This window comes from Lepisma saccharinum, chromosome 6 (genome assembly GCF_977018435.1).
Source record: "Lepisma saccharinum chromosome 6, izLepSacc3.1, whole genome shotgun sequence".
NCBI classification, from domain to species: Eukaryota; Metazoa; Arthropoda; class Insecta; order Zygentoma; family Lepismatidae; genus Lepisma; species Lepisma saccharinum.
In genome coordinates this window covers 55,151,474-55,169,390 of record NC_139234.1, presented here as the reverse complement: position 1 = coordinate 55,169,390, position 17,917 = coordinate 55,151,474, and the positions used below count along the sequence as shown (strand labels likewise).

The 17,917-nt window shown below is 35.1% G+C and overlaps 1 protein-coding gene across 4 annotated transcripts in view; it reads right to left on the bottom strand.

Annotated features, from left to right (window-relative positions):
- Window positions 1-16,964, bottom strand: part of LOC145988773 (DNA fragmentation factor subunit alpha-like) — a 38,385-nt gene extending 21,421 nt beyond the window's left edge. The window contains exons 1-3 of one of the 4 annotated variants that reach the window (XM_083123949.1): window positions 16,759-16,964; window positions 13,317-13,448; window positions 2,809-2,974 (exon numbers count right to left, since the gene is read on the bottom strand). In XM_083123949.1, coding sequence (XP_082980075.1) covers window positions 2,809-2,974; window positions 13,317-13,428 — 278 coding nt within the window. In that variant the 5' untranslated portion in view covers window positions 13,429-13,448; window positions 16,759-16,964. The other 3 variants (XM_083123951.1, XM_083123950.1, XM_083123948.1) reach the window with 3 other exon arrangements.
- Window positions 16,965-17,917: the final 953 nt, after the last annotated feature.

The window sequence follows — 17,917 nt, the reverse complement described above, 5'->3', positions numbered from 1 at the left end:
AATTTGGGCTAATCATGAAAATAAGCACGATTAATGATTAGATGAAATTAATGATGGGTCCAGCATTTGAACATGCATCCTTAAATGATGAGGTAATAAGTCAATGTGCTGAGCCATATCCTAGTGCTCTTTTACTTGACCATCTGTGCAGGGTTACTGGACGTCCGGTTTTTCCCGGACATGTCCTACATTTTAGCCTTATGTCCGGCATCTGGGAGGAATTAGAAAAATTCCATAAATTTCCAAAATTTTGAGCGTCACAAAATATTAATTAGGAAAATATGTAACAGGAAAAAATCATGCAAGTTACAAGTCTATGGACTGCGCTTCCAAACTCAATAGTGAAATTTATTTTCATTTAGTCATTGCCCAAAAAAAAAAAAAAGTTTTTCCTGCTATTAAACAAACGGGAAAATGGAAGCAATTGATGAACAAAGTTTTTGGGACCACTATCTGATAACATCACTGAGCAGAATTTCTTGCCTTAAGGTTTATACTGATGGAACAAGGTGTTGACCATTCTTATTCAATGTTCAATATAATTTGATTGTAAAGCAGGGGTATAGAGAACAAAGTTATTCAGGGTGTCTGCCAGTCAAGAAAGTCATGGAAGTCAAGAAAAAGTAAAGAAATCAACAAGTAGGTCAAGAAGTCAATAAAAAGGCAATTAATTATTCTTGTGGTCAAGAATTTTTGCTATCATAATGACTGATTGGTTGATTTAGTTTATTTTACTTCACTTTTTTCTGTCCCTTTGGCTAATAGCGAAGTTTAGGATGAATGGTGGTAAGAGATGGATGAACGGACAGTCACAACGATATAGGGAGAACCGACACAAGCCCCACATAAGATTATACTGGCCTTGAATCCAGACGCCAAAGCCTCGCTTGCCTGTCAAACACAGTTCAGGATGCATTAATACAAGAAAGCAGATCTAATTCTCTTCTTAAATTCAGCTTCAGATTTTATCTTAACTGGCCCTTTGGTAGGGGTTTTCATTAAATAAATATTTATTTTCTTAATTATTACCTAAGTAGGGGTCGAATAAATACACATAAGAAACGGTAAAGGTCTAGAAAAGTCCAGAATTCTGGATGTGTCATTTTGGTAGACACCCTGTTATTGAACTAAAAACTACCCAAGATGAAACTTGTGGAACCATTTTAAATTACGGTAATTGCTGAATATTTGTTTGTCATTACGGGTCATAATTCAAATGTTGAGAGAGTACTTTCATTACCATCAGCACAACAGACTCACAAGATAAATTATTTGTCATAAAGTCTGTAAAATGTTTGGTACTGATCCCTATAATTTCAAAGAATTTGACTGTCCACACTAACATAAATATAGTTTGACTAAACTTGAAATTTTGATAAAAATTGTCTTGAGAAGTACCACTTAAATCATGTAGTAAGAGGTGCATTGAATAGTATGATTGGAAGTTTTGAAATTTTGCATTTAAAAATTCATTATGAATTCATTTTTTTAAAACTTGAAAAGTGTCATCATTTTTCAACTACTTTCTAACGTATTCTATAGAAATATGTATTACCAATTTATTGAGAATATTTTGTGTCCTACATTTTGGGACAGCATGTCCTACATTTTCCTTACAGCGATCTGGTAACCCTACATCTGTGGGCACAATTTCTAGAGACAAAATAATACAAACAAGTAAAACAGAGAAAGGAAAAGTGTGGTAGACCAAAATACCAAGGATATTGGTTCAAATTTCTTCAACTGAACATATCCCATATATGCTACACTTAGGTATACCTAATTCCACTTCTTCAGTTCAAAATAATGCATTAGATATACAGGATGAACATAAAGTATTTTCCTGATTTCAAACATTTATTACACAAAATGTACGCTAGGTGTTTTTTTTGGAAATGGCATTAAAATTCAAAAAGTTTTGTTATGTTAGACACAGACATGTCGTGTTTTCGATATGTCCCCCAAAATCACAAGTTTGTTGTTTCATTCATGAACTTCAACATGTGTGTCATTTGTTCCATGGAGAAGGTCTAAACGATAACCAATTTCTCTCCATGTGTTAGACAACATCTCCTCAATCACCACTGCTAACACTTCTGTTATTTTCACCTTCAATGCTGCAACATCTGGAACTGGTGAACTGTACCCTTTGTCCTTAGTGCATCCCCCCCCCCCAAAAAAAAAATTCTAGACATATTATTGAGGCATGATGTTGGACCATCTCTCACAATCCAATGGTTTGGAAACATATTACACAAGTACAGACGAACACATAAACCCCAATGCGGAGATGTGTAACACTTGGAGCAAAATTGAGTATTGTGTAGACATTCTCTGTGCGAAAAGTGGCATACTTTAGTGCTAGCCAGCACTAAAAGCCCTTAAAATGAACAATAAAAGAGGAAAAAATTTAAAAGAGAAGAATGATGCATAGAGAAGAGAAGACATGCATTTCCTCTATCACTCTTTTAATTTTATCAATTTTCAATGTTTGCTACTACATCAGATATATTCATGTTTGGGGAATAAAATATATGGTTGTTATAAATATATGTAAACAAGTTACCAACTTTTTCCATGAGACTTACTTTTAAATGTTCTATTAATTATTATTTTATTAATATTAACAGAGACAGAGCCCAGCAGTGATGTTCCAAGTTCCCAAGTGGACGGTGACAGGGGACACCAAAATTAATAAACCTTTAAAAGTAAGTCTCGCAGAATATAGTAACTTGTTTATGTGTATTTTCATCAATTATATTAAAAATAGATAACCCTGAGCAATAGAGCACCAATGAGGAAACTTACTTTGGCAACTTTCCTGGTGGCAACCACCTCTGGTCCTTCAAAAGAAGCATCAAACTTGTATTTCCTTCAAGGGTTCTAAAATACTCCTCATCGTCTACTTCCGTTCCATCCTGTTCCAAGACAATTTTAACTTGGTCGTCTCCAGACAGGTCCATCTTCTCTTTGGCTGTATTAAAAAGAGAATACATGGTACATTAATTCTTTCAGAGGTAACCTGTACTTTTAACTAAGTGATATCAACTGTTGGGCATTACTGAAACAATGTAAGAAACGTAACACAAAGGCCACAGAAGCAAGGTAGTTTGATTTTAATTGCATGATTATAAAAAAAATCAATGATATAAATCACTTTCAGATTAAAAAAGTAATTTATAGATTCATATATAATAATTTGTATATCTTCCAATGACTTGTGCTGAAAGTACATTACCTTGTAAATATTCAATAATGATTATTTGTCATTTAGATACTCTTAACATTTTCAAAGGAAAATCATAGGAACAATTTTGTATGTACTAAAAGGTGAAGCTTATACCTCAAACAAAGAAAATATGTAAACAGGATTGTAGACATTAAATTTCTGTGCCTCATAACATAGAAATATATACAAAATACCAATTATGTTAAACTGTAAATAGTGTCATTATCAGCAAACTATAACTAAACATGGCAGCTGATAAAATTTTGCAAACTATCATTTGAAAAAATCAACAAATTCAGCTACAAAGGCTGCAAAAAAAGTGTGTTGTTTGCATCATAAGCATTCTTTTTTTTATTATACTGTAAGTCACATTTATGAAGGCAGTCTACTGCCACAAGCAGCTTTCAAAATACTACAAGAAGAAATCTATCATCATTTCATGTTGTTCTCCAAATTAGGTACAAACAACACATATATAAAATATAAATATATATATATATAAATATATATTATATTTTATATATATATATATATATATATATATATATATATATATATGTGTGTGTGTATTTTTTTTAAAATCACAGTGTTTTGATGTGAAAATTTTATGTGGAAAGTTCTTCTTATGCAGCGTAAGACATTATAAAATGGAAAGGTATGATCGGAAAACACCTTAAACATTGGAAAACTATAATGTATATACTAGAGCTGAGCTGATACCACCATTTGCAGATACTGATACGAATACCCTGACAGATTCTACCGATACCGACATTTATATAATTCCAGTACAAATTAACAAAGACTAATTTCCAAGTCACACTAACTCGTCACATCATCAGCCCTAGTATATACTCATACATGTGCTGAAAAAAAAGCAACTTCATGCATGTTTTCTTTTTAAAAACCACATATAGTGATCAAAATACAATAATCAAACATGAATTTTTAAATAAAAATCACAATGTTAATCCACCCTGCCCAGAAATGGCCTTGTGATATAAGTAATTGTGTATTTCATATTGTTAGTATTGTATTTTTCTTCTTTGATATTGCTTTCATGCCTGGTTGGGTTAAGAATGAATGATGATTACATAAAATAGATGACGTGACACTCCCAAAGGAACTCACATCCATAGCAGGACTCAAACTTGGAACCCCTGGCAGTGAAATTGTGAGTTGACTGCTCAAAGTGAGGTGATTACAATTGTTGATACAGTAGAAAGAATGGGATTATGTAGTGAGTTATAAAATATAAGAATAAGGAGAGTGAACAATCTTTTAACACGTTCACTGCCGGTCCATTTTGCATTGAGTACGCCACAGGCCATTGCCTGGATGTGTTGCGCACGTCGAAATCCGTTACCTTGGTTTTTTTAATATCACGAGTATTTGTTATATTTTGCCAAAGTACAATTCGTGTGTCACACGGTGTGTGTCACCGGACTTTCACATATTTTTTTTTTTTTTGTGAGAGGCCAGTGTCACACTGTGTGTACCATGGTATTATATCACTTCTAACTGTAAAATGTCTGAAAATAAAAGGGCATCGTTAAAGATAAACAAGAAACTTTATTATTGTTACAACATACATTCAAAACTGAAAAATAATGTACCTTCTAAGAAATCATACCTTCGCAATCACAAATTCAGACAAAACTATCAATTCTTGCACACATAAGAGGGCATAGAGAGTGAAGAATACTTCCAGAACAATGAACGTGAAAAACCACATCAATAAAAATTGTAAAGGTATGCACAACACTGCACAGACAATAACAATTGTTGTGGAATTCTGCAAAACAGATTTCCGAACACAGCCCAGGTTGATCTTCAGAGTCAGTGTAGTAACATTGTGTTGTCTTCCGAATGTTGTTTTGGTTTCAAATTCTGCATCTTGTTCTGTGTGTTCTGTCAAGCTTAGATGGAAGGTGTTCCATAAGCCTCGGCATTGCTGTACGAGGTAAGGTTTTTCTGATAATACCACCATCACTAGAATAGTCTCCAGTATCACCGACACCATCATCATCTTCACCATTTGAGTCATTCGTCATATCAGTGCATCATACGTTCTATGCCAAGAGTCTTCCGAATCATAGCCAGGTGGAGGTTTCGGGGGGCTGAAGCCCCCCCCCCCAAATCCTAAAATATCAAATTTGAATAGTGTATTGTGATAGTTAATTTTACTTCATTAGCAGAATCTTGAAGAATAAGTTGTAATATACTCAGAAATTCTCATGTTCAATGCTTCTATACCTCCACTGCTTCGGCTGTAGATGGCAGCTAATGATAAGGGATGAGCCCCCCTCCCCTGCCCCAAAACAAAATCCTGGCTACGGGCCTGGAATAAACACATTTTTCACTGGAGATGTCGAATGATGCCTGGGCAATTTTATATAACTTTGCTTCTTTCAATGTCCTCTTGTCCCCAGTTAGTACATTGTCCTTTTGCCTTCAACTGCCCTGAAACATATGGTTTCATAGAAACAACACAAAACACGTAACTACGAAAGCAGTGGTGTAAATCAATGCAGTAGTAATGTCCCTCAGAGGCCGGAATGAATACAACCTCCCAAGCAAATAACCGACTCACAACTGGCGAATTGCTAAGAATGTCAGTGTCACACACCGTGTAATGTTGGCTTCTCTCGGTAAAAGCCGATGACACTCTTCTACCCACTGGAAATCTTTGGTATGAGTACAAAAATCAACAGATACTTTCCAGACTGCAGAACGGCAAGGCACAGCATGGATGCCGGCAGTTTCGACCTGTGATGACCCGCTTACCTAGGTATTTTCACACATATATCTTTAGCATGCAGAAAATTGTATTTATATTGTGTAGCGAGTACTAACCTGTGTTATAAGAGTTGTTCAAAGTGATGGCCAACTGCATTCACACATTCCCGGCATATGTTGATCAAATTTTGATTGGTACGCAAAGCTCCTCTTCCATAATTTTTGTAAGTCCTGTTCTTATATTGTCTATCAATTCATTTATAGTGTGGATATTGTTTCTAGACTATTTTATGGGTCCCCACAAATAATAAATTGCCTACAAACGTCTTGACATGATTCAGTTTTCACATAAGTGTCACATAAAAATTCTGATGTTTTAATGTGAATTTTTCGGCCACTCATATTAATGGTCACACAATCTTATTAAACACACACTAGGAATACACAGAAAAAACTCACACTGATGTGACCTATGAGACTGGAAAAACGTGTACACACACACTTAAATTAAACAGAAAAATTACACTTCCATGCTAGAATCAACAGAACTGTACTGATAAGCGAGCAACACTTTCGCCTGCAACATGAACTTCAGACAGCTTGTATGTTTTCCTGGTGCCTAAACATACAACTTTCGTGATGGAATTTTCTTTCACAGAATGGTCAAAAATAACAACACTGTAACTGTACTAACAACTTGTGCATGGGCAAAACTTTCTTTCTAATTTTCTCTTAACTTTATCTTTGCATAATGAAATAAAAATGTTCAAACGTAATAAAATTATGTTAATATTGAAGATATTATTATTTACATGCTTTGAAAAAATTAAATTAAAATTCATGCCAATCAAAATTTGATCAAAATATGCCGTGAGTGTAGTTGGCTATCAGTTTGAACAACTCTTATAACACAGGTTTGTACTTCATATGCAATATAAATACATTTTCTGCATGCTAAAGGTATGCGTGTAAAAATAAGAGGGACGTCATGGGTCGAAACTGCCGGTATCCATGCTGAGCCTCTCCGTTCTGCAGTCATGTGTTGTCTCGACCAGGAGTCAAAACGAACGCACTGTACTTTGTTGTGACTTAGGCCAGGGTTGTTGATTTTTTTACCAAAACTACTTTTTCATTATATTTATCACATTTTCAATGTAGATGTTTATATAAAATTTAAAACTTGATATGTACTATGTAATTTATACGATAATTAAATAAATTCAAACACTTTTCAAGAAATCTCTCCTAAACCCCCATTTTCTAAAACAAAGTTCAATGAACGGACATCAGTAGAAGGTAACAACTTTAGAAAAAGAAGTTTAATATATGAAATCTGATTCTACGACATTGACATGTTTTCAAATATACATATTGCCCATTAAGAATGCCAATGTTCTATCTCCAAATTGTAAACAAATTGAGATATTTTGGCTGTGGTCTATTTAAGACACAATTGTTTCATCTCTGCTACCATCTGATGCCTACATGCAACCATTATTGATATATTGACAGTCTTTTTGGTCCATGTACAGAATTTGGAAGCAGCCACGAGATTACAAACTCCAACAACCAATTAAAACTTTCGACAATTTCCTCAACCAACTACAAGCGCCATCCAAATATGAGGTAAACCACTTGCATTCTAACCTAAGTCACTTGTGGGAGCTGTTTAGCAAGAGTAGTGGTCTTCGGTTCTTTTATTGTTAACAGACAAAAATTTTGGATAATAGTGGAATCAAAGTTGTTGATTGATTTCCCAAAATACGAATTATTTATTTTACTTAGCTACCAAATGACAAATTTATCATGAAATTGTTTCATCTCCAGCTCGTTTCCAGAATCCAGAGCAATCTCAAATGAAAACTAGTGTTGCGTGCAGTTGTTCTGTCTAAAATTTCAATTATTAATTACAGCATAAGTACCTAACAAAACAACTTCTTCTTTTTAGAGATGCTTCAATATATCAGCCTTTGTAATGATACAAACTTTCAGTGCAATTGTGATAATTAATCAATAAATATATCATGTAAATCTTTAAAGGGCTCTGCTGAAAAAAAAATGGGAAAAACATATTCTGAGTGAACGATATTTAGAAATTTCACAGTTTGAAGCAAATGATGTTTTACAAGTTCCAAACTGCAAATTAATTAGTGGCGTACAAGTACCTGTATTTCATTTTGGGTTCTACAATCCCTTATTCTTAAAATAGGGAATTTTTAAAAAAGTTCTGAATATATGTGGGCTGGAAATTTAATAGTAGCAACACTGCTTGCTTCTCACTTATACCACATGTTAGTTTGTACCTAAGCTACATTCCAGTAAATGGACTCTTCCTTCCAACACTACTATCCGTGACAAAAATATTGAGCCCTCGGTTTGTGTACTTGTAAAATTGTACTAAGTGGGAGGAAAAAAAGTCAATTATAGCTTATTGGAAAGTTACAAGAGTATGATTTTTTTTATTGAAGCTTGTTTATGGAAATATCTCAGCCAAATATAATGGTACTATCATCTGTGGAACAGCCACAATTAATGATTAATTATGCTGTTGCAATCTTGGTAATGGTCAGCCATGAGTCTTCATGCGTTGCATATCAAAATGATGGCCGTGGAATGAAAATCAAATTTCCATATCTCATTCTTGCACACTGTGCGAATTGAAAACAATGGAGAGAATTGTTTTTCTTGGCAACCGGTTCCCATTCAATTCACGTTGTTGCTAAGAACGCATGTGGAGAAAGTGAGCTTGGTTGCCAAGCATCGCCAATTTCTCTTTAAAATCTACGTCCAAGCAGTTTTGACACGGGAAATGAGCCGAAACAATGTGTTCGCAAAGCAAAGCATTGTAGAGATGCCAAAATTTTCCTTTGTCAGTACCTGCCGTGAATTATTGCCTGAGCTCCCACAAATATACAATAATTCTTACGTGCACTCTATCCAGGCAGTCGGTCTCTCACAAGTTCATGTGTTTGTTCGTACGGAGAGTTTTGAGTGATGGCGGTGCTTTGAAGTGTTTTTTTTTTGTTGCATGAAAATGGCAAGACGGTAATATTATAGTGGTGCAAAAGAAATGATAATCAGTGACAAAAAATATTTCGACCAGGAGAAATGAATGGGTGCATCTCAAGACATAAACCAAAGTGTCAAGTGCACGGCGAAGTGTTTGGGTTTTCGTTCAGCACAGAATGTAAAGAAAAAAGGAACAACAAAAAAAGTTGCATCAACTACAAAGGAAGGAAAAGGACAACCCAATATTTTATTGGGTGAGTTTTTGCAAGGTGTGGTGAGCAGATAGATACATGGCTTTTATTTTAATTATGCAGTTTAACAGAATCCATTATGAACAGTATTTTTATACTTTTACCTTTCACTCATTATATTCATTGAAAATTTATTAATGTTTTTAGTACTTCTGTCTTTCTTACTGAACTCACAACTCCTTGCTTATTACAAGAGTTGCAGCTGTTGAACAGATCAAAATATAAAAGCAATATTTCAAGTGCGTTAAATGCTGAAACCACCACCACTACTCGATACGATGATTAAGTGAATTGTTGCGAGATAAACACAATTTGCATGCGTTTTGCTCGAAATATATTTTAAAATGTTAGTTGGTCTGAAGGCTTCAAATGCACAATTCTTTAAATATAATTCTTATGAGTTGCTTTCACTGGTACGCACCTCTCAAGAACAGAAAGCTCTACACCAACTGAATATGTTGTTGTTGTTGTGAACAGTTGGATTGCCAAATCAAACACTGTCTATTCTAAAAGCCCACTTTTGTTATTTTCATCACACAAGCAGTGAAACTTTGCAAGCACTCTCAGAAAACATATATTGAAAAAAGGGTTAAGTTTGTACTCCATACTTTAGAAGAGTTTGTATAGAAGATGGGTATTTGCCATTTGAAGTACACAGGAGATTCATTCATAATGTTTGTCAGGAAGTGAGTTGGAGTTGTATCGAGAGCCATACGTTTACTGAATTTTGCCATTGCCTTCCTCCACCAGTTTCTGATTTTTTTTATTTTTTTTTTCAAATTTCAGTAGCATATCGAATATTGCAAGAGTCACTATCCATTTTTTTCAAAGCTACAGCTATATTCTTCAGGTTCAATAAAACTTCTTCAGTACAACGCTTCATGTGTGTATCCATAACTTTTCATTTTATGGTTTGGTCAATAAAAAATGTAGGCCTATCCCTTGGCATTAAAAAAGAAATTATTTCTTATGAAGTGGGTGGAATGAAGAATAAGAAAATTAAGAGATATTTTCGTTTGTTGGGTGACTTGAGTCACAGTATTAAATTCTATTTGCTATTAAATTGGGTTCGAGGCAGGAGACCCAGGTTCGATTCCTGGCATGGGTGACTTCAGGTTGGAATTTTTAAAGTGATCTCCATGCATGGGTACCTGGGGAGATAAAGGTAGCCAGAGTACAGTGCTGATCACATCACCTCCACTACGGCCGATATCAGGAAAGTAGATCCCTACATCTTCACCGCCTATGTGCTTTCATGGTACAATGCAATGCACAGGAGATTATTTTTGATTATACTGGAATTGGATTGGTGCAAAATTTAAAATGTATTAAAACTTATCATCTGGAACGATTTTAAAATATACACCGTAGTCCTTAGCTACAACATGCAAAGTAAATAAAAAGTATTGATCGATTGATTTGATGTTTTAAGTCCACTTTATGTGCAGTAAGGTGGGACTGGACCTACAGTTTAAAGTGGGATCCGAACCACTATGTGACTCCTCTGAGTATCGAACCCGGGACCCCTTGATTACAAGGCGGCGACGCTACCACTGCGCCATCGGGAAGGCCCAAATAAATAATAATAAATATAAAGTGTTTTACAAATGTCTAAAATTCAATATCTGTGTTGTAAAACCTACTTTTCTAAACAATAATTTCGAATGGTGCAAATATAATAAGTTTTACCAGTTTTCCGTCAACATATAATTAGTTACATAAATGTTAGACCTCCATATTTCAACAAAATAATGAAACTAAGACTACCTGCTGCATTGGCATATTCTTAATACTTAAGATGTTGGGTTATGTACACTAAAAACATTAAAAATTTGGATTTAAAAAAACTTTTAAAAAATCAATATAAAAAAGCATAATTTAATCAATGATTAAGTTATTTTCAACCCTGATTTAGGCTACAGATGTTAATGATTTTTGTTGGTGAAATATGTAAATTATGTATGCATTCACAAATATTTAAACCGTAATGCAATTAAACAATAATAATTTCTAGATTGATTCATTTTGTAATTTGGCTAACCGTACTTTGCAAAAAATGTTAAAATGTCCGTACTTTTCCTAAGGATGTATAAAATATAAGATTTGTTCTGCGAAATATATTCATTCCGAGTTGGTTTTTCGGTGTACTGGCAATCCTGAATTGTGATTACTGATTTTGAAGTGGTTTAATCCATCACCGTTTCCATTGTTGTTCACGCCACATGATCTGACAGTTACTCGCTTTGCCTTTGGCTTGCTTCAGTCAGTACAGTGGTTATTTGTTGTGCCATAATCGGTAGTTCTGCTGTTCTGCAAGATTTAAAACTGTACTTTTATATTGTGTGCGAAAACATTGTATATGAAATATATTTATATTTAATTCTATTTGGTCTAGGAATTAATTTGTGCGGTTGTTACGCACACAATGAAGCTGTAGTTCAAACACAAAATACATAAATACTTTAAGAAAAATATTGTCCATCGCGAGCCACCACTTTCGCCCATCTGTCAGGCAAGTTACGGATTCCGTGGCGAAAGAAGTCCTCATCCTTTGAAGCGATCCAGTCAGAGACCCATTTTTCGATATCTTCTGAAGAAGTGAACCGCTGTCCAATCAAATCGTTATTCATGCAATCGAACAAGTAGTAGTCCGAAGGAGCAATGTCTGGTGAATACGGCAGGTGGGGTAAAACTTCCCATCCGACATTTTCTAAATAGGTTTTGACCGGTTTTGCGACATGTGGGCGAGCGTTATCATGCTGAAAAATAAGTTTATCATGTCTGTTCTCCCATTCTGGTCGTTTCCTGGCCAGAACTTGCTTCAAACGCATTAATTGTCGTCGGTAACGTTCTCCATTAATAGTTTCACCCCGTTGCAGCAGCTCATAGTACACCACACCTTTCATATCCCACCATATGCACAGCATAACCTTTGCACAGTGAATATCTCGTTTCGGTTGTGATGGACCTGGTTCACCTGGTTTCACCCAGGCCTTTTTTCGTTTCGGGTTCTCATAATGGATCCACTTCTCATCGCCAGTAACAATGCGATGCAAAAACCCCTTTCTTTTCTGTCTTTGAAGCAGCAATTCGCAAATGGTTTTTCGTCTTTCAACGTCTCTGTCTTTCAATTCATGTGGAACCCAATGTGACATCTTTTGAATCATTTCCATGGCTTTGAGGCGTTTGGAAACTGTTGTTTGATCAACGCCTAATGCTTCTGCAAGTTCTTCCTGCGTTTGACACGAATCCTGATCGAGCAATGCTCTCAATTCTTAGTCTTCAAATTATTTTGGCTGTCCAGGTCGCTCTTGGTCTTCCAGGCCGAAATCACCACTTCTAAACCGTGCAAACCACTTCTGACACGTTCGCTCAGCTAGCGCATGGTCACCATACACTTCCACCAAAATACGATGACTTTCGGTAGCACTTTTCTGCATGTTAAAGTAATGAAGCAGAACACCCCGCAAAAACAGTTTATCTGTCACGAACTGCGCCATGTTCAGTTGACTACCAAATGCTGTTGTTAACGCGTCAATCAACTGCCCTATACTACGAACAATGCGCGTTAACAGGAGTTTTCAACGCATGTGTGGATACATGGAACTGTGGGACAATACGCTCGTTCCGCCATCTCTTGTCCAGGCACACAAATTAATTCCTAGACCAAATATATACACTATATAGGTTTTAAAAATTTTGGTTGTCCGTATTTTCACTTCCTAATTTATGGTAACCCTAGGTATAGCTGACATTTTTTTAACATATTACTGAGACTTTTCTTAATATTTGGAACACTACATTATAAGTGCATATAAAAAGTAAAGCTTTCACCTGCACACTGCAATATGCCATCGAGGCATGTGAGCAGTATGAGATGGGGCTAGATACAAACACGATCTACGCCATTTATGGACCTAATATGATCAGCACCATGCTCCACGCATGGACATTACCTGAAATCAACCATACCAGGCAGATTCCTTTTCCCCTTCCCATACATATTTGGAGAAGTGTACAGGATTATATATTATTTGAAAAAATAGTTAAAAATAACTTGGAGAAACCAAAACCCAAAAAGTACCTACCTCGTTTAATGAAATCTTCCAAAGACTTAGCCGTAACTCCCTTCTTCATTTCCCGACTGTAGTTAACAACCTTATATGGTAGACCACCACCACCACTGTCTTCACTGTCCATTCTCCTCTCTCGTGGATGCTCTATAAATAAAAATAATGAAAATTGTTAGTTTTCTCACCATTTCAATAGTCCACAAACATGCAACCATGGCATGGTGCAAAGTACAGGGGAGCTGCTGCTTTTTTTTTTTTTTTTTTTTTTTTTTTTTTTTTTTTTTTTTACGAATGAGAAAACTTGTTTTATATCTGGAATGGCATAATTTTCCATTGGGAGAGGGAGCATTCTCATAATTCCTCTAAAAGCACCAGGATATATAAAGCTTTCCCTTCTTTCCCGATGGCTAAAAGTTTACAATCCTGTTACTCTCCCTACAAACATCAGCCTGACTTTACCCAAAATGATGCACATAATGCCAAGTAGCTATTAAGGAAATAAGAATTGTAACAAAAAGTAGGTAATTTACAAGTTTTAGTACAGCTTTATTTCCATAGTGTGTTCTGCAGTAGAGCAAGCAAAAAGGACATTTTATTTTAGACTTCCGAATCGCATGAACTACTGTATCACATTAATGAAGTAATATACATGCCATTAATAGAGGTATATGCTGCATATCTCTCTTCCTGTATATGTACACATTATTTACCATACACCAAGTTCATAACAGGTATCAACAACACATCAAATTTCATTTTGGGACTAAATATCTTCACAAAATGATTTCTGTAACTTTCCCACACCAAAATTATTTTCTCATATCTTATGTGATGATTTTGAATTCCATTCCAGCCTTTAAAAAAAAGGTATCTCTCACTCATTATGCAATGTGTAAAAGTCACATAAAATACATTATACAGTATGTAGATCACAAAAGTTCAGAATACAATAGGTGAAGGTAATGACATATTGCACACTGTATTGCATTTGTTCTTGATTTTTTATGTTTGATATGTACACAATCGTGTGCAATGCATTTTTGAAATGGAAGTTATGGAGTATATTGCACAATGATCTAATATTCCAAGATCGGATGTTTGCATTATATCAGTATGTGCAACATTAACAAAAATATTCTTTAACCAATGCTTTGAATTTGGTCTTCCATTAGCTATTATAAAAATATAGGTAAATGTCTGTTATATCGGAGACATCTCTTCATTTTTACAGAAGAACCTAGTTTCTGTAGCATTTTGAAAGTTCGTGGAGGTATTTTCTAACTGTAGAATGCTGCACAACAAAAAATAAGCACTTTGGATATAATATTGTGTTTATTATATATATATCATTTTGTGCAAAGTGACAACATTATGCCGTTGTGTCCATTATGTACCTGCAGATGGCGCGAGCATCACAAGTCGCACCGTCTCGCCAGTGTTTCCAAATGTGCCTTTTTGTTATGAGATTTTTTTTAACTATGCTTACCTAACCTAACCTTGCCGGACATGGTTTGTGGGGCTATCGTGAATGTTTTTTAGGGCAATCCGTCAATGGTTTGTGATGACATAATGAACACGAAAGTAGGTATTTTTCGGTTAAGAAGGTTGAAACACTGCATACCCACTCCTAATCGACAAAACACAAGCAGGACGCACGATGATCCACAGCTGTGCGTTCCGCAACGGAAGAAAGGAACCAAAAGAATTACTCGTAATGTGAAAAATCAAAGTTATTTTCGTGTAAAAAGCATAATGGCACCTTCAACTATGTTCCGCAATACACAATTGGTAAGTACGAACTATCCGAAACACAAAATATCCGGGTATTGGTACTACTTTACTATACCTGAGACACCTGGGAATAATTTCTTTCGCACTTTTTTACATTGCTAACGTACTATTCTGCATTCCGTAACACTTATTTAGATGAAATAATTGAATTTGTTAGGAAAGTAATGTATATTTCTTACATTTAGGAGTACTTACTGTTCTTGTTTATTTCCACACACAACATGGCGATAGCTTACCGTTGATCGTTCCTTGAGCCAGTAAAACCATTGACGTTAGCCCAAAAATTCACGATAGCCCCACAAACCATCACGGGGACGAGGTATGCCTATTAGGTTAGGTTAGGCCTGTTAGGTTTGGTTCCATTAGCACTCCTTTCGTTCAATTTAGCATATACGGACAATACGAGAGCGTATTGTGCTCTCATGCAGGAAGCAAATGGCGGCAGCAGCAATAGCGCGTCGGAAATAGATTTTCGTACAAAACCACATGCATTCGCATTAAAATGAATCAAAATTACATTCCCGAACATCAACAACGCTACAGAAAATGATTTGCGTAAGTACTTTCTCCTGTAAATTTGAAGAAATCTCTCTCAGGTATAGTAAAGTTTTACCAATATCCGATTTTAATGTGTCTCCGTTATAACAGACATTTACCAAAATATATTTCTAACATCAAAAATGCATTTCCAATCTTTCATTTACACTGCATGTTATCGGTATTACCTCATACATAATTACGTCAAGACCTACAGATGTTATTTTACCTTTGAGATTCATAATTTTCGATGGAAGTAGACCTAAGGCGCCAAATTATCGGTTCTGTGTATGATAGGTTCGCTCTTCCAATTACTGGAACAAGCGAATTGTGTACTTGATCCTATTTGTCTTAGGATAGGTCATGTCTCTTGGTCCGTTGCGTATAATGTGTTTATGACACTTATATGAAATATTTGAATTAATAATGTGCGTATTAATTCATTCCAACCAACCTGGTGTTTACCTATAATTTTGATTTTACATAGTTTCGTAGTTATCCAAATTATTTTGATGTTCTCATTCCTTTGAAACGGGTCTAACCGCACTTGTGCTCTAGTTGTTTTAAAATCCTTATTATGCAGAAAATGTATTTCCTGTGATTATTACTGCACTTACGAGACATGTTTCAAAAAGAAACATCTCATTTAAGATTTTTGCATTGCTCCCCCAAAAGCACATATGAAACAAAACATGGGTGGGGCGAAAACGGATTTTAAACAAACACCGTTCGATATTCTTGTGAGGTCATTGGCCTGGGTATAACAAGCACGTTCAGCATGCACGCAAATAACCTATATAATAATTTTACTTGTTTTACATGCTTCAAATACCTTGCATATGTTCATATAAAACTGTAATTATTTGTCGTGATCCATTGAAATTTTTAAAATTTGTCTTCAAGCATTGCAAAATCAATAGCGACTGATATTGACATCTCGACCTACCCGAAGGTGTTTTTAATGTAACCATTTCACTTAATACATGACTGAAGTTGGAAGAGAACACGTAGTATTGTTGTTTTGCCACAATTTGTACACACGAATATACCATTTACATTTGTTATTTCTGCCACATTGTCAACACGGTAGCCGACACAATACAAAAACTTCGAAATAGTTCTCTCTTACCTTAAAATTCTGTTACAAGGTCTTCGAAAAGTTAGTTTTAATGGCTTCAGATAACATCAGAAATAATTCTTCTTTCACTATATAAAAGTAAAGAACATTTCGTACAGATATGTCAACCTCGACAAATACAAGAGACACTTTACCACATAATGTACACCGTCGTCTGCAACCGCAACGGCAACTCGAACGTGTTGGAAGGAACACGGCTTCGCGTATTTGTGACAAAAGCAACGCGCAAGGCACAGAATCCTATTAATCCGTGAGATGCGCGAAAACAGTACATGCAATAAAATGTAGACTGGCGCATTATTTTCTGCTTCTATATGATAAAAGAAATATCCTTCAATAAGTAGTTTGCATTGTTCTGAAAAGATATGTCATGTCTGATCTCCAATTCATATAATGAAATACAAACATTAGTTACAACACACACACACACAAAAAATACAATAACCATACCGAACAAAGTCAAAAGCTCACTTTATGCGCAGATAGGCTAATTGCGACTAGATATAAAACTTAAAATTGGATCTAAAGTTATAGTGAAAATGCTAATAATAATAAAAAAAATATATTGCTCATATGCGGAACCCTGACATTTGTGAGATGCGACCTATCAGCTAATCAGTCTGGAACCCCTTGGTTACAAATAACGAGTAACTTCTCTCCTTCTACAAGTAAGTGCTTCTCGATAACTTTCAATGACTTGCATAGTAAAAAGCAAATTGAGATTTCTACGTTCGTCAAAATTGTATCATTTCACTTTGGAAGCACGCACGTTCCAAGCAGTGTTAGATAAACTGGCAAAATATATTTAGTTGTCACCGTGCTCAATAAAGATTTATTCACCATCTAAACACCGAACTTTTTGTATTTGTATAGATAATACTATACTATGCAGTTACGTATAGTTTTTAAACCGGATTAGAATTTTATTCACCATTTCAACACCGAAATGTCACTTTTGTATACATATATTTTCATTCCGAAATGTTCTATTTTCTTTGTACCGAAATCTTGATATTTGCTTCACTGATGATAAGATGCGAAATCTACTATGAGATAATTTCAACATTTATTTCTTAAGTAGTCGTACCAAAATGTTATTTACATGTAAATCATACTTGAGAAGCAAAATATTCCAAAAATTAATTGTTCA